Below are 27,631 nucleotides of genomic sequence, written 5' to 3' on the forward strand. Positions count from 1 at the left end.
TGTGAAACATTTCTCCATGGTATGATAAAGGTAGTAGCGGGTAAATAAACAAACAAATGTTTATATGTCCCAGCGAAAGTCTGAATACTTAAAATAAACATGTCTCAGGCTATGAGTACCATTGGCAGGCTTCAGCAGGACTTCAGTATTAGTTGACAGAAAGGACTCTGGGATTTCACTTTCAAGTAGATCACAACTTGCACAATGTATAATGTGAAAGAGCAACAGCTGCAAAGAAGTGCTGAAATGCAGGGGGGAAGAGTACTGAGCTATCAGTACTTAGGGTATCTGGCAACATAAAATGCACTCCTCTAGTAGTCCTTTAAGACAGAATTCTGTTTCTCTTGTTACGAGAGAGAATGTTAAATATCTAGTAACATTTCTGTAAGTTATATTTGTATTAAAATGTATTTTTACTTTTTTCAGTAGGCAATTAAAAGTCTGGAAGATTTGATTTCAAAACAAACCATAAATTTCAAAGGAAGTAAATCTACATGAAGAGCTACAAAGGGAGTTGATTTGAGAAGATACAGCGTTTGCAAAAATGTCTTCAAGTTGTGTGACTTCAGTGTTTGCTTTGATGATTTTGTGCTTTGCAGCTGCAGGTAGGTGACATTATGTAAATCATACATTCGGTGTAACTTATTTTATATATTCAGAATTATTAATCAAAAATACTTTTTCATGCTGGAAAAATGTAGGTCAGCTAAAGTTTATGTCTAGGTTTTATATAAAACTGTTGTGATCATAACTGCTGGTATGGTGATGTGAGGAACAACGCTGTTGCTATAAGAGCATTTTCTTGCACCAATGTTCTCCCTTAAAATCATTGAAGAACTGCAGTAGTAAATTATTTTGGTAATTTATTTGTTTATTTAAAAAAAAAGATAATTGCATGTTGCTCATATATTATAAAGGGGAATGTTGCTATGGAAGCCTTTAGGAGTGGAAGCAGGGTAACTGTGCCAGCATGATACTGAGGCCGAGCTATTGCCTCTGTCAAGAGGCTGGTTTTATTACCCTGGGTGCAGGGTTGTGCTGGTGAAGCTGACCTAGGGTCTTTCTACAGAGAGGGTGTACCAACTCTGCTCAGTGCTGCCTTCAAGGTCTATAATCTGGAATTAAGTCTAGATCATTTTAGTTCATAAAAAAAATTCTGACAAAATCCCAGAAAAGTTCATAAGAGGTCACTGAGTCCGTCCATCCTTCCTGCCCTGTTGGGATAAACCTCATCTCGGTCATTCCTGACATTTGTCTAATCTATTTTAAAGATAACTGTCAATGGTGGTGGCAAAGACCTTTTAGTAACAGCTGTTAGTGTTACTGGAGGTCTCATAGGTTGGGAAGATGCATTGCCATTTATGGGGATTGTTCCTGTCCCACGTTTTGTCCTAGATAGGGATTTTTAAAACAGTGTGTTGCAATAACTTGTGACAGAGAAAGGAAAGATCTGTAGAGTTCAAGTACCTGACTTATATTGTAGTTTCTTCAAGTGCTGAAGTGATTCTTCTCGGTATGTTTGTTTGTCAAAGTTCTTCCTGTGGTTGCAAGGGGAAGCCTCTTCTTATGTGTCCAGCTTGCATTGGAGAAGAGGCCAAGTGGATATACAGTCAGTCAAAATGAGGTAGTGGGAAAAGTGGACAGATGGCTTGCTTAAATCCGAGATGTCCTCACTGTGGAAAAGATGACCAGCTTTGGAAGAGACAGAGCTGAGCAATTAAATGTGTTAAAATTTGGCTTCCTTTCATCGTCAGCATGGAAAATTATGTTGTTTCAAGCCCTCAAGCCTTGTGGGACTTTCTCTGGGGTTGACCTCCTGAAGGCATCCATCCAACATTAGTAACTTCAATTGTTTAATAGTACGTGATGCTAACATTTTGCAATAGCTTCATTACTGATGAACTTTCAGCAATACAGGGCGTGTCTGAGTGTGTCTGTGGCGTGAGCTGAGGATATGAATGCTGGTCTTGGCTGAGAGGAGTGATTACTTGGAGCAAATCTGTATCATTATAGATGCATAAAAATCTACTGTAAAAGAAAGTGCCAGTGTAGAAAATAAAAACTGTTTCTGTTGATCACAACCACAATTCCATTTTGCTGCTGAGGAGATTGCTTGCCTAAGTCAGCTTACCAGCTTTAATTAAAACCCACTAATTTAGAAAGGTTATCAAACATAGTACTACTATTAGAAAGTTACTCAGTGTTCAGAAACCTTAGCATGTCTGTCCTGAAGTTTATTGTGGTTTTTTTGGTTTTACTCCCCAATTCTGTGTTTTCCTCTGGCAGCTATCCTTGAAACAAACTCTTAAAAAGCACTATGGCCTTGGATATGATCAGATGCTTATTCGTAAGTAGAGTCATAGGAGGATTTTGGCTGGAAGTCTAGTCCAGCCCAGCCCCCTGCTCAGAGCAGGGCTAGATTCAAAGTTACTTCTTTGCACTATCTGCATGGGAAGAAGATAGCTGAAGGGAGTAGAAAGGGTCACAATTTGTTAGGGGGAGGTGAGGAAGCACTGTCATTGTGGTTTCTAGCTGTGCCTGTCCTGTGGGTTTTGGTTTTCTTCCATGCTTTTTATTTTTGCGATAAATTCTTAATAAGAACAACTAGTTGATGTCCTTTACATAGTATCATGAGTACAGTAAGATAAGAGCAATAAAGAACTGATGGACTCTGATGAAGGAGAGAGAATGTGAGATCACAGGCAGGTATAATTACAACTGAGGAAGGACAGCTCTCTGAAGGTTATTTAGATAGAGCTTTTGCAATGTTTTTCTCTTAGTAGTCACTGAGTCCTGTTAACTCAAACAATTATACTTTAAATGCAGGGAGTTTGTGGCTGTAGGTGAAATATGGGTGGGAGCAAGCAACACGTTCTAGTCATGTGCCGAAAAAACTGTGGCAGATGTCCGTGAGCTATTGTCAGTGTGATGGCCACGGTGCTGCAGGCTTGGCTCTTAATTCCTGGTGTACAGAACCTGTACTTTTTCAGGCTTGAACCATTAACTTACTAGTACATATAAAACTAAGAAGTATAAATAAAATTCCTGCATGCCTGTGGTGAAGCCTGGGGGAGGCAGGGGGCAGCATGCCACCTCCCTAGGGTGTTGATTTTTATATATTGAGCCTTTTTCCAGCTTACTCTTTGTTTCTGAAGTAGTGAGGCTGCTGCAGGAGAGCACACCTTTCTTTTGTTTGCCAGTCCTATGCTGACACTGCTATTATTGGTCTAGGTTTGGTTGCTGACTTTCCAATATCTTCAGCATTTTATCTTTTCAGATATAAGTGATCTTCTAGACAGAATCTGTGTTTTGGTTTTGTGTTGGTTTTTTTTTTTTTCCTTCCATTCTTGCTTTTTAAGGCGCTAATGTGTTAAATATATCTCAAAAAAACCCGAGCTAGATGACATGATGCACAGAGATGCATATTCAGACCTGAGCCACAAAACTGCATGTTTTTCATGCTAATAGCTTAAAGAATACACCTCACTAACTTTGCATTGAAAGTGGTCTGTATAAATATTCAAACTATTTCTCTACCTCCTCTTACTGCCCGGATGTATGTAGCTAATTGCTTATCTGAATCTGATTTACTTTTAGCTTGTACACAGATTTCTTTGTAAGCTCATATTTATACAGCTTCAATTGTACAGAAAAGGACTGCAAAGAAAACCTTGATTACCGTGAGATTTTTCTTCCCCATGGAAAGTCCAAGGCAGGATGGAGAGAACTACTGGCAAACTATCTGCCTGTCTGAAGGAATTATGTTTTTGAAGTGGGCTTAAACTAAGGTCTGGCAACCTGCAGTAGGAACTCCACACAAACACTCAGCACACGCTACAGCCTTGGATAACCTCATAAGCAAGTCTGGCTTTGTAGTCTTGGGAGCAAATATATTCTGTCCTAATGTAGCTTAAATCAAAGGCTGAAACGTACTTATTTTACTTGCTGGCAAATTTGTGCAGTTGGGTGCATGATGTATGTCTTGATAAAATGTCTTAGAGGACAGCTGAAACACATACCTGCCCTAGACCCTGAGGGCCACACCTTCAACAGGATAGGTTCTTCCATGAAGGAATGGGAAAATTTTTCTAACTTGAACTTCTTTTTTTCCTTTTTCTTTCCTGCCTTACTGTTCAGCTGGAAAGAGGATAGAAAGATGATACAGCCTGTGGATCTCCACGGGCCAAGGGTCTCATTCCAACTTTCTGGGGTAGATCCTCTGGTGGTGCAAATCATTCCCACTGCTAACAAAGCAGCGCAGTCGTGGCATCTGATACCAAGCAGAATTTGCCTGTGCAGCTATGTTCTCTTTCCCTCAACCCCCCTGACATTTGATGTCTACAAGGCAAGCACAGACAACACCTCCCTCTCTTCTTGCGACAGTTTCATGGTTGTGGTCAGGCTGATGGAGAGACTGTAAGAAATGGATATATTGACAAATTTACTTATTTTCTGTAATACCGAACTTACTGCTTTATCTGCTCACATTAGGTCTGTCTCTATGGTTTTCTTTCAACAGCTCTTTATTCCCTGGTTCTCTACTGTATTACCCTAGTTTTTTTTTTTTTTCTTTCTTTCTACATACTTGTTCTTATAAGTAATCTTACGTTGTTCAGAGCATGTGTGCTTCCTTTTCAATAAGGCTGTTTGCTTGTAAGCTAATGTATCTTTTGGATCTGTGCCCCCCAGATATGGTGGTGATGGGTGCCATGTTAATAAGCGGAACAACAGGAAGAAACAGGCCTTGTCATGACATCTTTTTTTTTAAAGAGGAACTTCCCCTGACCTTGAACACTGTGTTTCCAAAAGCGATATAGAATCCTTCAAAGTGTAATAGAAAGTCCTTCCACTGGAAGGTGAAGGACATGATCTAAAAAAAAAAAAAAAAAAAAAATAATGCTGGGAGTCACTTACACAAATTTCCTTCCTTTTTAAACAGTGTTTGCTGGGTATTTCCCAGATGTAATTAAATTTTTTCTTTTTTTTCCCTCAGAATATTTGTTGGCAGGGGTGTGGGGTTTTTTGTTTGTTTAAATTGTGGTTAGAGGATGAGGACCAAGGGACAGAGGTTGGTTCTCGAACTATTAGGACTGAAGTAAAGCACAGGCTGGTTGCAACTTTTGAATGGGTAGAGATTGCACTCTCCACCTCCCTTTTCCTTCAGTTCTTTCTCATAATCAGCCAACTTCTGCCTCCTTTGAAAAACCACCCAGTCCTATCCCTTTATGGTCTGGATAGTCAGTCTTTTAGGGGATGAGATTAACCAGTACTCGGAGCATTTAAAGCTCAGAGAAGAGTTAGAGGAGCAGAGAGCTGGTTGGTGTGCTGTGCCTTGCTTGTCTTATATCTGGGCTGCTGCCACGCTTTGGGTCGGAAAGGCTGGGAGCCCTCCTGTAGGGGCTGTGAGGGAACGGCCACGCTCTTTTCATGGGTGCCTATCGTGCTCTCAGTTCTGAAAAATACTGATTAGGAACCACTGACTGGCTCTTAAAGGTAGAAATTGTTCTAGGTTTTTTATCATTTCAGCACCCTGATGGTGATTTGAAGCATCTTAATGTCAGATGTTCATCTGATAGGGAGCCAAATGGTGAATTCGTAACTTAATGTCAGTGAGTTTGGCGAGACAACTTTGAGAAGCGAAAGTATACCAAAAAAAATTGATAGTTGATCTTAATTTCACACAAAAAGAAGTAATACCTTTCAAGCAGTAAATGATGTTTTTAAGTGAGCAATTTAAATACAAAGACTGATCAAAACTGGGAAGCTAGACTAAACCTACATGTCCCGTGAATTAATGTTTCTTCAGCACTGCCGTTTGGTGATCTATTCGTGTGTAAATTAAGTTTTTAATCTGGTCTTTTGTCTGTTTCTCAACCAGTTCAATTGAGTCGGATGCTGTGCCATTTCTGTGTGGCTTGTGCATAAATAGTATTTTTATCTTCCAAAACCACACAAAAATTCTGAAGAACTTTGAGTGTCAGGATACAGAGAAAGGTTATGTATTTTAGAAGAGGTAATTGTATCACAGACTTGGAATGGTTTGAACTCAGCAGACTGCATTTTTCCTGTATCAGCAAGGCTGTGAAGCTACTAAAAACAGTTGAATTTCAGCAGAGTTCTGCACCCACATGGAGCAATAGGATGTGGGGTTGTGGGTCCTGATTCAGCAAAGCAGTTGAGAGTGTATCTAAGTGCTTTGCTGAACCAGAGCATTTATCAGTAAACATGAAAGTCTGTTTCTTTGATTAAAACTGACTCTGGGCAATGCCAAAGGAATTCTAAGAAATATCAAGCCCATAATACAGTGCTTGAATTGTATAGATGCAGGCAAATGGCAGCATTACCGAGTGTCTCTGGAGGGAAGTACTCAACTGATGAAAAGTAGTTTTGCGGAAAATTTTATGGCATGGAATGGTGAATGGCATTAATCCTTGTCTTTCTAAGGAAACTTATTGAATTTTTTTTTTTTAAGAGAAACTTTTCTTTAATAAGTTCTAAGCATCACACAATTATTTTATAAATACTGTGCTAAAAATAATTCTTTTGTTTTCTGAAGGGAATTGGGATTTGGGATTTTGCTTGTAGATCTTTTAATAGCCTTTCTGTACTGTAGGCCCTTATTAACTCTTTCTTAGCTTCTCCATTTGTCATGTATCTTAAAAATAACACAGACCCTTGATCTCTTTAATTAATAAAAAAGTGAAAAGGGCATATTTAGTTAACTAAAGGTGCTATTTTTGTCTTGTCTAACATCAAGGAGAAGTACAGAAGTTTTCTGAATGCAAGGGTTACAGAGTAAAATGGTAGGTACTCTGGGACATACCTAAAAAAATTGTCTTCTAACTAATATGTATTTGCCTTTTAATTTTTTTCTGTTTTAAAATTACTCTCCTGTCAAAATGACCTGTTGATACGTTGAACCTGCTTACCTCACCTCTACAGAGTGATAACTTTATTTTGTGCTTGCTTGTTTCTTTTGCTGCAAAATAATATAAATTCTGTCATTTGGACTAAGCAGGGCATGTGCAAGCATCAAACAGCACAGTTTTATCTGTTGCCACAGGAAGAATTAGGCTTCAGGGGCTGTAGCACCCCAAAACTCAGCATTCCCGAATGTGATCCTAGGGTGTCTTCACAAGAAATGGAACATCTGCTATTAGAAAACCAGTTGTTACTTTCACATGAAAAATGTATTGAGTTTCTGCAAGTCTTTGTCCTTTATAAGCTTTTTTCACTGAAATATATTTGCATGAATCAATGCTGTTGTTTTACTACTGGTTATGTTAGAGTGTAGAGAGAATATAGGGACCAGATATATTCCTTTTCAAAGAAGAGAAATAATTTCATCCTCTGTAGCTAATGACAATAAAAGGAACTGAAGTTCTTCAGGCTGTAAGTCCTAGGAGAGATGAATTTGGAGTGAAAAAAAATATATTTAGCACAAAGACTCTGTGCCATGTTTCGTTACCTGAAGGCATTGAGATGGATTCCTCTTTGGCATAAACTTGTTTTAAGTCAATGGAATTTCACCAAGGATAAATTTTGACCCCAGGTGACAAAAGCAAAGGTTTTTAATAATTCTGTAAAGTGTAGCTGCTTCAAGCACGGTGTGCTTTTCTTCATATTTTTAAGTGTACTTAGTAAAAGATGGAGCTATTGTTCCCTTATTTGGCAGCTACTACACTGTGAGACTCACTAATAGGCAGTTAATAAAAAAGGGATTTTACCTGTCAGGGATAGAAAGAAGTAAACTGCAAATGTCATTACTGTCATTATTGGAAGCAGTGCATAGAAGAAGTAACAAATAAAGGAATTCAGGGTTAGGCAATGGAAACGTTTGTAAGGTTTGTTGCTGTTTTACCTCTTCAGCAAAAAGTTTACTTTCCTTTGGAACAGGTTTGGGGGGGTTTTTTGGTGTTGGGGTTTGGGGGGTTTTTTTGGTGTTGGGGTTTGGGGTTTTTTTGGTGTTGGGTTTGGTTTTGGGTTTTTTTTGTTTGTTTTTTTAATTTTTAATGAATTTACTTTACTTAACACTTGGAGCCAAGAATGGGTGAAGAATTGATTTTGTGGTTATCTTCACTTCTTGTCCTCTTTTCTTTTTCTTCACTTCCTAGATCACCAAATTTGCCTTGTGTCTGGAAAGGATGGTTGATGCAATTTATTTTTGAATAAATAAAATTTTCCTTTATATTATTAATTTCCATTTAAATGGAGCAGTAAAACTTATGTCCTACTAGAGATTCCCCTCAAGCTACTAAGTCAAGCTGACGTTTTTCCTTCACAAGACGGTATGCCTTTCATTAGTGTATAAAAATCAGTGGGGGTATGGCCACTTACCATCACAATGTCATGGTGGTTCTTTAGGCTTCAGTAATAGTATGAAAGTGAGTAAAGGCAAAAAGGCTATTTGAAAATGTATCTGTTGCTGAAGTAGCTTAACATATTTCAGTTTGCACCTTTGGGGTTGCTTTAAGGAAATCTGCAGAAGACGAGAAACTTTTACAGCAATGGCCGCACATTGTCTGTATTTGTGTGTGTTTAGTCCAAACGGGTGATTCCTGGTTACTCTTGGGAAACATCTGCTCCAAAGCGTAAAACCTCCCTGTGTCTTGGCGCTGCTGGGCTGGTGTGCTGCCTGCTCTGCTTTGTCTCTGAGGACCGTGGTGGGGTCTTCTCCTGCCCCTTGACTGACATGCACTTTTTGTACAGCCAACACACAGCAGCTGCCCTGTGTGACTCAACGTGTGTACGGTCATCCCGTGTGGTGACTAAATGTCAGTGCCTGTGTCTGAAGGACCCTTGGGAGAGGGTGGAGTGAGTTATGGGCCGTCAAATCAATTCTTCCCAGCTGTGGCCTGCCCTCGGCTGTGAGCAGGGACTTCTGGAGAAGGCGGCGGTGATGGCTGGGCCGCCGGCTGTGTCAATTCTTCTTGTGGAGTCCCTGTGGCCTGATGGCCATAGGTGTATTAAATGCATAGGACTAACCTGTGAGCCTTGGCTTGTGACTGAAAGATGAAAGGCCTGTATCTGGATTAGTGACTTTCTCTGTGATCTCACCACGAGTTATTTCATCTCTCAATCTTGGTCTCTTGATATGTAAAACAGATGCGTTCTGCCCCCTTGTCTTGCATGCAGGACTGTTTGAAGGGCTAATGTAACAGCTTTAAAGGACTTGGATCACATCGGTGCTAACTGCTGTTTTCTCGTCAATTCTTCAAAACCTCCCCCCACCCTTTTTTTGAAGCATGAAAATGGCAAAGGTTTTATTTAAAGGTCTGTCAGACTTTTTGCCTGCCTTGCTTGTGTTTAGACTAATGAATGCTGAACGCAGAAGTTCTCTGTGATCTCAGATAAGGAGCAAGCTGGTTGAAGTTTTGGCAAGTCATAAATTAGTTATGATGTCCTGAGGAATGTCTTAAGTGATGGAGCTGCTTCTCTTTTCTCTTTCTTCTGCCATGCCAACCCTTATTTAAAAAAAAAAAAAAAATAAATCACTTTTTACAGGAAGTAGAATCAGTCATACTTGAAGCAGTGGGGTGGGAAATATGAGACACTCTTACTTTGCTGTAGGCAAAAGGATTTTCAGGTGAAACGTGACTGTCTCTGCATCATTAGAAGAAAACTTAAAACAGCAGGTAGGACTACATTACATCCCATGCATAGTTTGAGCAACGTGTTAGAAGTTTAATATGTGGCTTCAGTTTCTTGCATTAGGGCAGACTTCATCTTTGGAGATGATTTGTTAAACCATGTAATTTGTAAAATTTGTCAGTTTTCTGCATTTTCTGCTTTGAAATGTTAGATCAGTCTGGCAAAATTTCCTTTTATAGCACTAATGAATTCAAAGCAGTAATTAATTGTTCTATGGGATGTTTTCACCTTCAAGCTAAAAAAGTAATGGGTATTTGAGAAAATTGGCAAGAAAACTGTTAGGAGATTACCTTGGATATTACTTGTCTCAGTTGCTTTTTGGAACTAGGCCAGTAGTAGTTGTTTTTCTTGCTGAATAGTGCTCGTGGCCATATTGTTTGCTGTATTCGCTTTCATTCTCCCAGTGCTGATGTTTGATCACTGTGATAACATGTATCATCACAGATGGAAGTAAGAGAGCTAAAATACGCATCATAGGAAGGACTCTGAGGTTTTTTCAAAAGATGAGAGTTGTCTAAACTGTAACATCTAGGCAAATGCTTCTCCAGTGTCTCTTGTTAAAAGGCCAGCAATTGACTTTAGTAATAGTTCCTATAACAGGAGAAAAAATCATGCAACTAAAATCCTCAGAATAAGGAATGCTTCATGCCAGTAGCAGAAAAATAAAAGCAATCCTGAAAAAGACCCTGTTCTGTTGCTTGTGAATTCTCTTGAAATCTCTATTATCTTTTATTTTTTTAAGTTAGCAAAGCTATTTTTTTTTTAAAGCAATTTCATGCCCAAAGTAAAACGATGTTTAAGACTGTCTGTGATGGTTGATTTTGAATAAAAGAATTTTTAAAATTACTTAATTCTAGGTCTCTGTTACAGTTACTGGATCTCAAAAGTACATTTGCAGCAAGAAGCCTGTGAGTAAGTCAGCTCTTATGAATACCAGACTCAACTTCAACTTTATTGATATGATTCAGGAGAAAAGAATTCTAATGAAACAGTTCTGAGTATTGAGCTGCTTAATGGTGTTGTTAAAATCTTCCTGTATGCTGAGAAAACCTAACCAGCTAATTCTTCTGTTTGTTTCAACAGCACACAAGCACGACACAAAAGTATTCAGCAAAAAAATTGTCTAAGGCCTTTCAATTAATGGCTGCTAACAAAAAACTCCTTTTTTTTTTTTCTTTTTTTTTCTTTTTTTTTTTTTTCCTGCCTGGAGGAGACCTAAAATGTAGCTTCCCTCTTTCTCCAGAGAAATAATAATGCAGTTAAGATGTTTTTATAGGTCAAGCATTCATGTATCTGTCTATGATTTGACAAGATTGCTCAAAGAAAAAGTAGAGTGAAATCAGGATTTATTAGGCAGGATTTCTGAGCAATGAATCAATGCTTTTTTTGACCTAGCAGACTGGATTAATTTAATTAGAGCAATAAACATTTTTTGTTCTAGTTGACTGAACTAATTAAGTTAATCCAGTTCTGATACCTGTGTTGTCTCCTTGTTCCAGTTGCTTTCATTAAATTTTTGAAAGGAGCAATACTCTGTACTAGTAGAAGAGATATGATTTTTCTCTAGTGTTCCTTGGTGCCAGCCTCTATGCTGGAGTCCCCGTGCTCCCTGGTGGGGTCCCTTGCTGGAATGCTTCTCTGGGGATTCAGTTTGCTGCTTCGTTGGCTACAAGCCCCGGCAACTGGAAAGGGTTCATGTTTAGAACTTTCTGCACAGTCACTACATCTACTGCCCTTTAATCCCATTCTAAACCAGTCAGTAGGTGTCTGATCCTGATGTGGTCTGTGACAATTTTATGGCAGAAATTCTAGAGCAGAGTAGCACAGTTCCTTCTTCCTTAGTGGAATTAATCCTAGGGTTCATGTGCTGAAGTGGTAACGATACAGTTGTCCTGGTCTGAAGTCTTTTGATATTCCTCCTCCATTTGTGATACATGGGTTTGTTTGCTTTTTCTTCCTATCCACTTCTTGTTAGGTCCTCCACACTATTTTATTAAATAGGCCATGACTGGTACAGTTAGAGATTTAGTGGGAGCCTGCTGTGCAAGGGCTGTAGTGCCAGTGAAGGGACTCACGCTATTACTCACTTTTGGTGGGACCCTGCAATGAGTGTGATGCTCTCTGCTCCCCTTTTTCCATGGGGTTATGTTCTTCCTCCTGTGTTCCATACCTCACTGTTAACTGTCTGTATCCAAGATGTGTATTAGTATGTTTTCTTAGTTAGGGTGATCTCATCACTAATGAGTATTTGATGCCTTTGTAATGCTCCTAATATACACATAGAGCAGCTGGCATAGACTTTTTAAACAACCATCCTTGTAATCTCCTGGATAAACTCAAAGAACATTTAAATACAACAGTGCAGTTACATTGGAAGTTTTTAATATAAACTTTTTTTTTCATACAATGGCTTAACAATGTATTGTGGTTTATATATGGGGTCTCTCTGCGTTTATGGTGAATGAAAACTCAGTTGACTGTCCTAGGTGGTTAACTAAACTGTTAATCATTATATTAAGGGCATTTAAAGAATTGGTGAATGAGAGTACACTTCCTTGCTTTATTTCTGAATATATTTGATTTGTTGCTGTAGCCTTGTTATCCAGAGAAAAGGGCGTTTGTGCTCAACAAGAACTTTGTTCTTCTTTTTCAGCCAGGCTTGTGGCACTGGTAGTAGGGCTGAGGGTGGTGGGACTGCTGAACTGCTCTGCCTTGTTTCTCTCTTATTATGAGTCAGGTCTGCATTGACCTCAGGGGAAGGGGTATGTGTCTTGTTTATTCAGTTGTTTGTATTCCATTAGAAAATGTTGGTACCACTCTTCAGTTATCAGTAGGGGGTGGCTTTTTTTAAAGCAGGGATACAGTCAGGCTTATGCTTAACCAAGTAACTTCTCTTGCAGTGTGATGTTAAGACTGCCTCTGCATTGTATGGCCAGTAAATTATCACGAATCTCATGAGATGTTAGTAAAATAGTGGCTGTTAACTTCATTGAAGGGAATGGAAGTTTAACCACTGGTCCACTGACAGGAAGAGCAAGTTTCAGCCTGGCTCCTGTGTGCTTACATGAGAGCTTTTGAAGTCCTAGAAGAGCAGTTGGTTTTCCCTGCACCTTCACATTTGCTAGAGCGAGCACAGGGACCCTTCATGGTGAGTGGTAGGGGTAGTGGAGCCTCCCTTTATTGCAGCAGCTCACATTTATACTAGATCAAAACTCAATATCCTCTTACAGAAGTAGAGTATCAAAGTATTGTTCAAGTATTTTGAGTAACTTGATCTGTGGTTCACCTGCTGGCACAGTTAGACATCAACCACCAAGTAAAACTTAACCTGTCAGGATTGGAACATATGGCAACAAAAGGGTTTGATTTACTGGCATAGCTACACCTCCTTACCCCAAATTCAGGAAAAGCTGACAGAAACGCTTTTTTGTTCATGTAACTGATGTAACTGTACCCATAAGAAGGGTTTGCCAACTTAGCAGAGTTTCCAACAGTGATACACAATACATTATGGAAAGGAAATGCACCATCGTACAATGCAGTGTTGAAACTTGCATGCTTTTCCTATTAAAATTGTTAAATAAATGAGAGGCAGCAGTCCTTGTCAGGGCTCTGAGCTGGAACTCTTCACACTCAGTGCATTATGTTACAGTGCTAGCAAGTGAAAGCCTGAAACATCTAAGCTTATGTAAACCCTATCAAACAATATGAAAAAAGAACTTACAATAACTTAACCAGGACCTGTATTAGGTTCTTTGTCTGCTTCTTTTTTGTTTGTATTAAAATGCCATTTATTTAATATCCAACTTTTGTCAGCTGGGAAAGGCAGTCCCTAGCTCTTGGTTTTTTCCCCCAAATCAAAACCTGATGTTACCCCCTAATTATGGATATGTTGAAATGGGTTGTTTGAATGTTATTTTTTTCTACAAAAACAATAGTAATAATTAAAAAAAATATATATCTAGGTATGTGAGATACATAGCAGTGGCCACCTTCAGGCTGTTATAAATTCCAGCAAAACATTTTACTGTACAAACTGCCACCACCAAGTGCTGACTTGACAGCTTTTACATGTACCCCTAATGTTTAGCAGGAAGAGATATTACTCATTTTATTTAATGCCCTTTCTGGGGGACTGTTTCAAAGCTTGCAAAGTGTGTACGAGGCCCCACAGACTGCTGACTCCGCTGCAAAGATATTTTACATCTAGTAAGTTCCAGGATATTGTGACTGTTTTCTAAATAACACTATCCTTTACTGATTGTACTTGAAAACAAAGTTATGCTGTTCTAAGGGTTGCCAAGTCACTTTGAAAGTCTCACTGTAAGGTTTCTCACTGTTCACCCCATATGTAGGGCTGGGCCGTTGGTTCGTCTTTTTGTTGGAAGGTGTCGTGGTTTAACCCCAGCCAGCAACTAAGCACCACGCAGCTGCTTGCTCATTTCCCCCCAACCCAGTGGGATGGGGGAGGGAATCGGGGGGAAAAAAAGTAAAACTCCTGGGTTGAGATAAGAACAGTTTAATAGGACAAAAAGGAAGAAACTAATAATGATGATAATAACAATAATAAAATGACAATAATAATAAAAGGATTGGAAGATACAAAACAAGTGATGCACAATGCAGTTGCTCACCCATTGCCGACCAATGCCCAGTTAGTTCCCGAGCGGTGATCCCACTACCCCCAGGCCAACTTCCCCCAGTTTATACACTGGGCATGACATCACATGGTATGGAATACCCCTTTGGCCATTTTGGGTCGGCTGTCCTGTCTGCGTCCCCTCCCAACTTCTTGTGCACCTCCAGCCTTCTTGCTTGAAAAATCCTTGACTTCGTCTAAATGCTACTTAGTGACAACTGAGAAACATCAGTGTGTTATCAACATTCTTCTCATACTGAATTCAAAACATAACACTATACCATCTAATAGAAAGCAAATTAACTCTGTCCCAGCCAAAACCAGGACAGAAGGGAAAAGTCACCCTGCTCACTGAGGTATCTGCTTCCAGTTAAGTCATGTGGCAAGAAAGCTTCTGTGATCTTGCAGCACGAACATCCTCGGGCTTTTACATTTAGTTAATAATTTGTGGTTAGTTTTTACAGAATCTACCTGTGTTTCCCCTCTCCCCCCACACCCCGAAGTCTTGTTTGTTTGATTGTTCAAGAAGGAGCATCTAGAGTTTTTGTGTACTGGAAAAGACAATGAGCTGTACTCCATTGCTGGCAGTCAGGTTCCTTGTGTGAGTCCCTGCTGTTTGTAGCATCACAGGGGCTCTTGCCTTCTTCAGGCAAGCCCTTAAACGGGAGATGAACCCTTGCCATACAAGGGAGATGGATTTTGGCACCTGTGGGGTCTCTGCAAGGGAAGTACTTTAGATGTGCATGTGAACATTTTACATTTTTTTGAAACCTGAATCAGCTTTGAGGTTCCCTGAGACTTTTTTTCCGGGCAGCAGTGATACTAAGATACATGCCTTATAAAGGTTATGTTAGCATTGGGCACAAATGACTTATTTCCTGAGTTAAAACTCCTTTCCCCAACTTCTCTTTAAAAAAGAAAAAAGAAAAAAAAAAGCAAAAGTCAATAAAAGATTATTTGAGGAGAAGAGCCATTGTGATTTCATATGGAGGCCATCTCAGTTCTCCTTTTATATCTGATGCTCGCCTGGGAGTATACGCTGTACTCGTGTCCTGGGCTTGAATTGTTTTCAAATTATTAATAGTTTTGAAAATGCGTTTAACAGTTAACTGCCAATGTGCATGCTCTTTTTGGTTACAGCTAACAAGCAGCTGGTCAGTACATTAACGAAATGTGGACTCGGTTAACTCTTGTAGAACCACATCTCTGCATTTCTTCAAATGCCCTTGTCAGAACTATATGGGGAGAAATCCGGTAGGATAAAACAAAGGGCATGTGCTTAATAAGGGAAGGAATGAACAGAAGAAAGTCAAGGAGGAGAAAATCTTTTTGTATTTTGGAAGGGAAGAAGGGGTGCAGTGAGAAGGGCATGAGTTGTTTGTTAGGTAGAAAGAAGGTGAGTGAGTGGTAGCATTTAGTAAGAAACTCCTTAAACAAAACTTTACCTCAGGGTAAATGGAAAGAGAGACATTAGTTAGTAATTCACTTAAGAGCTCTGGCTGATATTGCAGATAGCCTTTTGAGATATTTCTTAAGTGAGCAATTTTACTTGGTCGTTGAGAATGATTTTGGTTTGGTGTGGGGTTTAATTTCAGGTGGTCTGGAGGGCAGAGAAGAACCTCAAGGGTACTAGTTAGTAAGTGTTTTATTCTACAGTTGAATTTATATTCTTTTATGGTTACTTTAACAGTTTTGAAAATCTCATTACTGGACTCATTCTGTCAAAATTTATATTTTAGATAATCAAAATCATGCCTGTCCAGTGATGAGTCTTTCTCTTTTCAATGAAGAAGAGGCGCAAGTATAGGATATATACGGCCAAATCTTTTTACATGTGGCTGCCATCTGTGTGAGCTAAATTACTCCCTATGAATCAGGCGTACAATATGCATGCTCTCTGTTCTGTATAAAGATCTGCTCCCAAGTTGTTTAGAGTCATCCTTTCTCACTCTCCATTTAGTCCTTTCTCTGGCAAATCTCCCATGGACCTCATCTGGATTCTTGCCTGATTAAGGACTAAGAGCTTGACCCTGTGAGATAATAAAAAACCAGCATCCCCACAAGAATCTACAGATTTCAATGGGACTTGAAGGCAGTATGTGCTGCTAAAGTGTTCAGCATGTATGCTGGGTTTAAGGTAATGATTTCAGGACTTGGCTGTGTTACAGTATACATACTTGCTGGCCCTAACTTGATTAAGCTGCAAGTATATTACCATGATTTGAATCCTCTATGGAGAGGAAAACACATGGTCTCTCTGTGGATTTTGTGGCTTATTTAGAATGAATTTTCATTTTCTGAATGCATATATTGAGATGTTCCTCACCAGAAAATTCCAGTTTATTGGTACTCGTATCCTTTTGGAGCTGTTTTCCTAAAAGCAGGGATCCAAGAGAGCAGATTCCTTTGGGAAGCAGAGGCCATGAAATTGTAAGATCTAGGAAGGGTTGTAACTTTGACTCTTATTGCACACAGCCTTCCAAAATGATTCACTGTTTCCTTAGAAGATTCCGGTATCTCCAAGTTTTTGTTAAAGACAAAGAAACACAAAGCTAATTATCACATCCCGGAAGAAAACACATTACAGAATTAGGCCATATAATGAGATAATGAGCACAGTTGGGCAGTGACCTTCAGCTGTTTGTGTGGATAATGCCATTTAGACTTTATTTTAACAGAGCAGACTACCCAAAACCAAGGCTTCTCATTTAAAAAAGAAAAACAGAACTCCCACAGGATCTCACAGTTTAGGAGGGGGAAAGAAGTATTGAAATTCTCACACAATCCCCAGATTAGATTTTAATTAAAAAACAGGTAAGAGTATAATGCAGGTTAACTTGCAAATAATTTCTGACATAAAAAAAAATTGTTCTTTAATGTTGTAATACTGCTTGTAGGTTTCTATCTGAATGCTACTGTGCCTAGGCATAAGGATGAGCCTGAAACTCAATTTTAGTTTGAAGAGATAACCCTAAGTTTCTTGAGTTGAAGGCTACAGGATGCCTACCAAGAAAATCACTTTGTATTGAAAAGCAAACCACAAACAGAGGTAGTATTTACTTAAAGCAACATTTTTTGAAAACGTAAGTTTATTTGTCACCTAAAGAACTATGTAGCTTTTGGGTGGTAAAGCTCTTTCAGTCTTCCAAGACTGGCATTTCTGTTTTTATAAAAACATTTTTTGGTGCGTAACTTACCCCCACCCCACCCCCCACCCCCCAATAATTGGCTTCATACAAGGTTCATGGGGCTGGGTTACACTGTGATTGGACATGTGGTAGTATCTGGTCAAACAAGATAACACTTGTGTGTTAAAACACGTCATGCTTGTTATCTTCCTACAACATGGACTTCTGTTGTGATGACCTAGTGACATACAGTGTTTATGAAGATAGGAATAGCCAAGCTTGAATGCTTTTAAGTCAAGCAGAATGGGTATCCTTTTGCTAAGGCTCAAGTGATGCCTTCCCCAAAGAGATTATAATGAAAAAAGATATGAAACAAAGACTGGCAAGGCATTCTTGAACATGCAGCAGGATGTACAAGATGATGATACCAACCAATAAATTTGTGGTCGTTTAAATTTTATTGCAGAGGCTTAAGGAAGTAAATATGGGGTTTGACTGAGGAGTGAGAAACTGTGAAAAGAAAGAGTAGAAGGCAAAGACTGTGCGGGGAAGAATTGCAGGAAATAAAGCATAATTTCTGTTACCAAATCTGTATTGTACAGTTCATTGACATCACTGATACATGGGGGAGAGCAGGAAGGAGGAGGCATAAGGGCTTCCCCCTCACCTATAAATGCCTTTGGATGGCTTCAGCTGTGGGAGTCCTGTGTGTCTCCCATCCCGTGTGGAAAGGAGCTGGTAGGGTGCAGTGCCTAGAAAAGGAGGGAGCATGTGCCTTTCTGCCCTGCTTCTCCTGGCAACTGATACAAAATAGTCTTCCTGGTCCCAATTGTCATTAAATAATTCTGAGATTTTAATTTCAGTAGAGTTTTTGAGTCTCTCTCATTTCCCATTATGGCTGGTATTGTGTTTTGTATGTTCAGGGGAGTGGAAGATCAGGCAGGGCATGGCATGTACGCTGTACAGTGGCACTCTGGCCACGTGTTATATGATTACACACTCCCACTTTAAGTTTCTCTTCCATTAAGTGTGTTTAAAAATATGCGCTTTTTTTTTTTTTTTTTAAGGAAGATGTGAATAAGAGTTAAGCGGTTCTTTTTCGTGTAAAGCATTTGAAGAGAACATGCTGTGTTAGGTAAATAGGGTTAATTTGAAGTCTCATTTAAAGGCCACCAAGTTATTTGCCTAAGGACAAGCTCACTTTTTCAACTGCTGAATTTCTTTTGCCCTGTAAATTAGTGGTAGTAATGTTAACAGGTTATAAAAGGGGAAAATATAGCCATGGAGTCACATTAGTGCAAACCATTTATCTTAAGTGCTAAGCTGCCCTTTAAATAATAGTTATGTGTTTAGGAAACCTACATCTGTTTTGCTGAGTCCAAGCGTTTCAAAAGTCTCAGATCCTTGACTCTTTGAAAATACTCTGAAAAATATTTGTCTAGGCTTATAGATGTCCCTGGCATTTCTGGTTTAGGTCCTCTTGTTTTGAGATAACTTCACTGTGATGATGGTAACACTGAGCTGTGGTGGAATGGCCTGTTGGACTAGTGTTGGTTGGTTGTTTTTCACACTTCAATATTAGCTTAACAGCAGAGTTTAATATGTAACATCACACTTTAAACAGAGCTTGTTTTCAGAGTGTGGTGTAAGCACTGAGCTTGTTAATGTTCAGGTATTGTTTCTCTTGCTTCTGGTCAGCCTTTTTGTGTGGAGGTTCAAAACAGGGATTTCTTAGGCCACTTGACCTCTGCACTTGTATTCCACTCATCCTGTTGACTCAGCCTTATTAAGAGGACAAAGTTCAATTTCTTCCAGTTTTGGGAGGAAAAAACAAAGATGGTTACTGCTTTTCATAGCTATAATCCAAAAGCAGTTGGCTTGAAGAGCAGATCTATTTATTCAATAGTCTGAATATTGACAGTTTTATAGAAGTAACAGCAGAAGATGAGAAAAAACATGCACTTGATCTGGACAGATATGGTGCCCAGCAAACAAGCCTCTGGATGTTATTGATGAGAAGATGTTTGTTTGTTTTTTTGTTTTTTTTTTTTAAACTTTTTATGGTTAAAGACCATAGATACAGCTGTTTATGATTAGATGGTTTCAGAGCTGGTCTGAATCAGAGGTGCTTTTCCTCCTATAGAAAGCTTTCTCCTCCTTTGAGGCAGCAAACTATAAAGTCATCCTGCACAATAAAAACTGGTAATGGAAAGGGATTTGAATTTTGTTATTCAAATTCTGTGTTGATGATTCAGACTTTCTGGTTCCCAGCTCTGTGTGTGGTGGGTATGACTGTTCATCTCTGTACTGGAGAGGCTGGTGTCTTAATGCAGGTATCTGGCAGCAGGTGGTCATTTTGGCGCAACCCCACCAGCCAGTTGGGCAGAATGGATGCAGACATAGAAATACATGCAATTCCCAGAAACACCGTGTTTTAATCCTACTTTGAGCTACTTCTGACCACTTGGGCTTTCACCTGTATTTAAGACTCAATTTCTGTAAGTGAAAGGCCTCTTGAGTTAGATGTTGCCCAGCTGCAGCAGGCTACCCAAAACTATGAGAAAGTAGTGTACTCTGCCCTTTTTTACCATGTCTTCTTTTTCTGCCTGGAAGCTTCTTCTGGACAGAGTAACAGGAGTTTGGCTGTTTGTTCAGGAGTTTCTGGGATCTAGGAGCTTGGTTAAAGCTACTGTTACTGGTCTGGAATTGCTTCCAGGTGTTTGGAAGTCCTGGACAAATGGCCGCAGTGCATGGACATACTGGATGTGGGTGCTACATAGCTGTATAGCCACCCAGGATCTCCCCATGGGAGCCCTGAATTGCAATGAAAATTCTTCTGCTTTTGAAGGAAAAGATTAGACATTGCAGATCATAATTTTTAGAGTTTTGTTTTTTGGGGTTTTTTTTGCATTACTAGCTGACAAATGGTCACTTGTCTTTATATTGGAAAAAGCTCAGTGAGTGCAGGGCAAGACGGTATTTCACACTAATCCAAAAAGAGTTTATCACAAGCTCTTCTACTGCACGGCATTTGTGTACAAGCAACCTCTTCTGCCATGGCCAGAAGACTTTAAGTTCTAATATTGACACTTCCTATATCCTTGTAAATTTCTTGCTGGACATATGGTGATATTTTAGGAAATCACCCCATTTCGTTAGTTATGTAGGTGAAGCTGTGTGTAGTGTGATAGTTAATTTAGGCCTTCAGATAGTACGGTGGTCTTGCAAGGTAAATGTGTAGAGAAACCGTCTGCAAAATAGGAGATGTGCAATAGTCTTCAAATCTGTAGCATCTTGTAAACATACTTTTTGTCCCATAAAAAGATGCTGTAACAGTAACGTGGGTTAATTATAAACCTGTAAACTAAACAGGGTTTACTCAGGATCTGTTTAATCAGAACAGTAAGTAAAACTTCCTGATCTTCATTTTCAGCTTTTTTTTTTAATAACCTTTCCCCCTTCCCTGAAAGCTAGAGGTAGGTCTAACTTGGACTGAGAACTGATCTGGTGAAAGCATTTGACACAGCTCCTTCAGTCTCCTTGAAAAATGATTCTCTCTGGATAAAAACCATCAGGTTAATTCAACAAGAGTATCTGAAGGACTGTGCCATGGGATCCCAAATATGTAAATGAATCAAGGCTACAGTATATCCATTTAATAAATTATTAAAACCAAACTTCAGACTTCTCCCACATCAGGTCTAATACTGCTACATCTAAGACAGTCTTCACAGTGTAAATGTAAATGCAGTTTCCAGGAGCTTAACACAGAAAGTGAAGATGAGGAGGAGAGGGGTGTGCTGAAATGCGATTTGGTTACCGCTGAAAAAGGAGGTAGCCCCAGTTGTGCCTTCCATCTGAGGTATTAATAGTGGGCTTATGGGAATGCTGGTTAGGGAGGCAATTTTAAGAGACATTGTGTCATGACTGCAATGTCCTGTCATTGTAAATGGTGACTTTAGTAATGCTGAGGAAAGTAAATGAAATCATTTCAGGTTTCCAGGCTTTTATGTTCAAAAACAACAGTCTGCTGCGTGGTCTTCAAAAGTGGAACAAATACCTTTATATGACTTAAGTGTGATCGACTGTTCTCATTTCCACTGAATTTTTTGTCAACCTATAGGTCGAATAGCTTTGGAGAATATGTGTGAGAATATATATATATATTTACACATGCACATATATACGTGCAACTTAGTGAGGTATTGCCTGAAGCCTTTTTGGTAATCAGAGGAGTTGCTAAACTGTGATTATTTGTGTTCTCCACTGTGGAAAGATTTAGTCAAAGTGAAAATACATGAGGGGCTTTCGAAAGTGGTAGTTTGTGTCACTGTTGTGCTGATCATGGACTAGAAGGAAAATGTATTTGCCTATTTTCTAAAATCAGCAGTATCTCTTTCTAGGAAGGTCTTTTTGCATTCAGTCTGTGGTTTGATGAGCGCAGTCAAGTCTGATGGCTCCCTGCTGCCCACAGTGGGGACAGGGGTGCAGATTACCACACTGCCCGTGGTGGGAGCCAGCCTAGGTGCTCCTCAAGCCTTCCTCCCTGCCATTCAGTGCACCAAAGACCAACGGAAACCTGCTTAGTCTCTTTATTGCTGGGTTAGTTTCCTGTCACATTAGTGAGTTGAATCAGCTCCTGGGGAAGGCAGGTTTGATGAGCATCAAAATAGGCATAAGGTAGCTGGGAAGTGTTGGTGGGAAGGAGAAGAGAGGTGGAGGGAATGAGACACCCTGGTTTTGGCTGTGGTAAGATGTTGGATGATTCATCCTGTGTCCGTAAACCTGCAGTGTTAGGTTTCAGTGGTTTTTCATTCCTCTGCCTGTAGAATTAGCTGTGTGTGTATAGGTCTGTCAAACCTGCCATCCCATGAGAGCCATGCCCTAGGTGCTGGGCACAGCATTCGTCACCCGCCAGCCAGCCGTCCGGTGCCTGGTGCCTGTCCTGCGCCTGGGCTGGTGCTGCCTGGCAAGCTTCAAATCACATCCTGGCACCAAGTCACAGTGCCCAGCTGCTGCCTTGGCTTGGGGCTTCGCCCCAGTGCATGGCCAAACTGCTGCACGTCCCCACTCCTCTACCTGTGCCATTCCTTGGCATAAGGGCTCCCATCTCCTGGGCGTGAAGCAGTGTTGCAATTTCTGCAGACAGTTTAACTTATTCTAGTGGCTGTCCTCTGATTTTCCACCTCAGAGGATGGTCCACTCTAACAGACTTGGGATTTTTTGAATCTCAAGTGCAAACTGAGAGTAGATATAAAGGAGGGAGATTGTAATTGTACATGTGCAAAGCATGTGCAAAACCTAAATTCCCTGATTTTTCACTACTAAAATTGTGTGGGGGGCGTCCTTTGAGAGGATTTCTTATGTTTGGTTTTTTTGTGTGCTTTTGAATAAGCTGAGCCAAGTCCTTGCTGCTTGCTGGCTTTAGGGATATTCATAGTTTTGCTGAACTACATGAGCCATCGTGGCTACAGTCAGCCAACGCTGCTTGCGCTTAGATGGCCTAAAAATGATGACTATGAGGATTAGCTTGCAATGGTAAACTGCATGGGTGATGCCTATTACCGTGATAACTTAAAGACAGTTTGTATCTCTGCTGTAACAATGCTTCTGTTTTAAACAGAAAATGCAGCTGCAACTTTCAGTAGCCCTTGCTTTTTTATTTTTTGCAATTTTTTGCCTGCCTTGACAGTTAAAGTCATTTTGTAGCTGGCCTTGTCACACAGCGGGGAATTGAATATTTGGTAATAAGTATTTTAAACAATGTTTTAAAGATCCTAGCATGTGGACTTTAAAAGACTCTTTTTTTTGTCTTGTTCTACAATATGTCATTTGACACTGTTTATGAAACATAGGCAGATGCCTGTGGATCTGTATTAACATATTATATAAGCTTATTATTTAGCTTAAGATAATCAGGTCTATATGGGATTTATAGTATAATATATATCTTTGCCAAGGAGCTTGAAAAATAACATGATAAAGGATTTTTTGTTAAACAAAAATGTCACTATGGGAGAGATTTTTGAGGAATAATTGGCATATATGGAAATAGTGAAGATAAATGCTTCTAAAAGCCTAAATTAGGTCAGCTGCTCATGTTACTCTAGAATGTGTCTGCATGTATTTTCTTTGCTCCCCAAGTTTTTCCTGTATTTATGGATTTTTGGTGTACTATTACTTTAAATGAAATTGAGGAGAAATTTTGAGCCTGAATAAAGAGTGACTTTGGGTGATCATTTTGTGTTTAAATAAAAAGCAGGGGGAAAGGTACTCAAGTAAAAATTTTTCAAGTTACATTACTGAAAAACTTGATGGCAGGTGGGATGCACTGTCTTTGGGCTGTCCATGGCCTGCCAGATATTGTGCTAATTTCTGTCCCTTTGCTTAAGACCAAACGTGCTCTCCGAATATTTTATCTTTGCTTACTTGGTGAAACTTCTTGTTTTATTGTTGGTGCTGACTGAAGGCTGTTCTGACTGACTTCTGTTCATAATGACTCGGAAGTGTGGGGGTTTTTTGTCTTCTGCCACAATATCTAGGTGTGTAGTCAACCCTCAGAATTTTGCAAGGACTGCCGCCATGCACCTTACCCATTAGACTTTTTCACTGAATTTGGTATACAGAAAATGTGGTTACACAGACCACTTATGAGCAGCTGAGCCATCATGACCTGTGGCCCGCAGTTCTAGGACCACTGCTCTGTTATGTTTATAGCCCTCGTTGGAGATTCAGCTGTGGCTTGGGCTATCTCCAGCACCAGCCCGGTCCAGCCAACTTGTCTGAGGTACCTTGATGAACTTAGAAAAACATTTGCGAGCATTTAACTTTATGGCTTTCAAATAGGGGAGTGTGGACACTGTTTCCATGTCCAAGGGGATGCTGTCCTTGAGTTCAGGAGAGAGCAAGGACTTAATAAGCATTCCTCAGCACTGGGGCCAGCCTGGTGTTTCCTCCTCTCCTTTAGGCACAGAGCCTTGAACAATTTTGGGCACAGGGTCCTTCCTAGTTAAAAACAAACCTGATAATAAAATTCACAAGTCTGAAGAGAAAACCTGTAGCAGGGCATATTCCAGAATTGATTTCCTTGCTGATCCTACAACAGAGGCTGAGCAGAGTTGGTTAACTGAGTGGAGAGGGGCTGGGGAAGAGTCCAGTAGTTTTTGCCTTTTTTTCCTTTCTTTTTTTTGTATAATTTTTTTTTTTACATTTTTCAAGATGAGACTGAAAATTTAAGTGTTTTGAGGAGGAAAATTTTATTTTGCTTAAGCACTGGACACGGATCAGTTTTCAAGGTTTGTGCAGTAAGACATTTAGTGATAGTGAACTCATCCTTAAAGGGTCAGTTACAGGAATTCAGCCTTCAGTTGAACTTGTAATCTTGTTATTTTTAATTAGGAAAGGGCTGGTACTCTTTCAGTTATGGAGCCATCTTCCCCCAAGACGGTTTCCTTCCGTTTAGCTTTTGCTGCTTTTGAGGTCCACTGCATTTGATGGGACTGAAGCAAGCAGTTGCCAGCTGCCGCAGCTGGAGGCCCGTGTAACAGAGTGACATTTCTTCACTTTATGAAGGGGCCTGTCCGCTGAGGAGCATTTTCAAACCATTTGCAGCTGAGGAGGTGGGAAAGGCAGCCCCAGCACATCCCGGTCTGGCTGGCAGCATGCGAATCGCATGTTTCAAAGCTGCCACTCTTGTTCCAACTCCGCAGCCAGCGGCATGTTTATCAGATCTTCCTGACATTTGGCACTGAGCAGATGTTCCCTTTTTTAGTATAAAGTGATGTTCCTGATGTGCTAGCTGAGATTAGGGAGGGGAAGGCTTATAAAGTTTCATGCTTGAGTGAAGCACCTATACGTCAGCACAGAAGGGCTTCTGACAGGCAAAACCAGGCAGGGGAAAAAAAAAAAAAAAACAACCAAAACCCCAAACCAAAAAGCCCTCTCCATCTGCTTTTCACTGAATGCCTGGTGTTGCAAGCAGGGTCCACATGCTTCAGTACTGGCCAAAGATTAGAGGCGGTGACTGCTAACCTGTTCTTCAGATGGATTAGACACGAATGGGAAGTCTCCCATGTGTCCCCAGGGATAGCGGCAAAGTTAAAGCTGAAGATGACTGCACGCAAGTTGCTGTTGAGCTGAAAGCTGCACCGTCTGGTCCTCTGCATCTCTATCAAAAAGAAGATATCTTTGAAAGGAAATCACCTCTCTCTCCAGATGTGCATACATCCATATGCACCAACATCCAGAATTCATTATTTCCTCTCTGAAGACCAAAAAATGACCTGCCAATAATCTAATTGACAGATAAAAGCAAGACATCTTATTGAAAGAAGAGCCCTTTGTATGTAGGTGTAGTGAATGACAAGCACTGGTGAAGCTGAGCGGACTGCATAGGAACTGTTTAATGGAATAATAAGGGTTGAATAGAAAAGAAAACAAATTACAGGGAAGTTTAGGAGAGTTGTGGAAAGGAGTGCATAGAGAAAAGGCACAGACAGAGCCCCAGTGTGTCTATGTATGTGAAGAAAAGGAAGCAATCTGGGCCCAAATAAAAGAAATTAAATAAAAAGGAAAACTTTGGCTGTGCTTTTATTTTGGAGCTTGGATGACCTATCAAAAATGATGCTAACGTTACGAATTAAAGGAAAATCTGTTAGTGGTTTGTAGAAGTCTGTAATACTGTAATCATTTAGAAATGTTTGTTGAGTGTCTTAATAGTTTCAGTAACAGCAATTATAAAATTTTCTAAGTTGGAAGAGTAGCTATCAACTCTGTGGTTGGTATGCGCCCTGAATCAGTTAACACGAGGCACCTTTAATCTCTCCTGATCTCCTTGAGGTTGCTCTCATTAGCCATCAGGTAAGACTTTGGATATAAACTCTTTTCACTGCATGGTAGTGTCCCTTAGACAGCCAATATAGCACCACGTATTTTTGGGCAAAAGTTGGCTGTGTATGTAGCTCCAAATGGAAGTCAGTGGGGATCAAAGATGTGACAACTACTTGTGTTTCTGAAAAACTGCCATAGGATTTTTTTATTTTTAAATCATTCTGAACTAAACTTTAAGAAAGAAAAAACAAAACAAACCCCACAAATGCCAAACAAACAACAACAAAATCCACCTAAACCAAAAATCCTACCCCTGCCCCCAATCTAGTGAATATGTTCTATAATCTTACTGTGTATTTTGGTACCTTTATGTATACTTATTGATGCTGCCTGAGATGGATGCCAACACTTCCTGTGTTGGTTTGAAAATCATTAGAACTTTTATCAGCACTTTCGAGAGTACCCATGGGTATACAAAGAACAAGTATACATTTGCAATTTAAATAGGTAACATTTTGCTGAGAGAGACTCAGAAGACTTGTTTTCTTAGATAAGCATAGACTGCTGAGGTCTGATCTATGTTTACACGTGTGCTTTTGTGCATGCTCTTTGATGATGCATGAATTCCTGTGTGGCTGATCATGAAAGTAAGTATGGTTCTCTTTCTTTGCCTCCTGAAACTGATTTTATGAAGTCTGGAATTTCCTTCTCTGTCATCTTTAATTTACTCATTTTCAGGAATACAGTAACAGCAGTAGTGTGGGTAGGATGGTTTGAGGAGTTTCAATACCGATTTATTAAAAATACAATGGTTTTGAAACCTGTTTTAGTTATTTTTGCTCTAAGCAGGCATTTAATTTTTATAGGCTTTTTTTTTTTCCCCTTTTGGCCCCAATACAGAGCTCTCATGTAAACCAAGCAGAATGCTTCCTGTCGTCGTCTGAAAAGTGCACTTCCATTCATTGTTTCTGTGCAACTTCCTATCCTTTCTATGGTAAAGAGGGATAAATCTGAGACAATTTATGGGCTATCTCTGGGGAAAAGAGACTTTCACAACAAGAAGTTTGTATGCTGTTTGGAATAATGAACAAGGAATGTTAGAAATAGTTTGTGTTTGTTCATTTCTTCCTCTTTGTACAATGACAGTGCTGAAGACTACTTCATCCATTAATAGCAATGAAAACTGAATGCTACATTTGGTTCTTCCATTAAGGATGTTAAGGCACAATGATTACTTGCATTTTAGGTACTGCTTGTTATCTGAAATAATTCTGTATCTTTTACAGTCTTGATACAAATTTGTGATGAAAGTCAGGCATTTCTGAAATTCAGCTGTGTCTTGGAGGGGAAAGCCCTCAGTCTGAGTAATGCTGGCCACTGTTTA

At 39.7% G+C, this 27,631-nt stretch overlaps 1 protein-coding gene across 4 annotated transcripts in view; it reads left to right on the forward strand.

The window, feature by feature from the left end:
- The window catches only part of TGFBR3 (transforming growth factor beta receptor 3), a 125,326-nt gene that overhangs the window by 14,633 nt on the left and 83,062 nt on the right, over nucleotides 1-27,631 (forward strand). For all 4 annotated transcript variants that reach the window (XM_052801294.1, XM_052801293.1, XM_052801291.1 and 1 more), the window contains exon 2: nucleotides 430-605. In XM_052801294.1, coding sequence (XP_052657254.1) covers nucleotides 545-605 — 61 coding nt within the window. In that variant the 5' untranslated portion in view covers nucleotides 430-544. The remainder of the gene's footprint in view (nucleotides 1-429; nucleotides 606-27,631) is intronic.

The sequence above is a fragment of the Harpia harpyja genome, chromosome 11 (genome assembly GCF_026419915.1).
Source record: "Harpia harpyja isolate bHarHar1 chromosome 11, bHarHar1 primary haplotype, whole genome shotgun sequence".
Lineage (NCBI taxonomy): Eukaryota > Metazoa > Chordata > Aves > Accipitriformes > Accipitridae > Harpia > Harpia harpyja.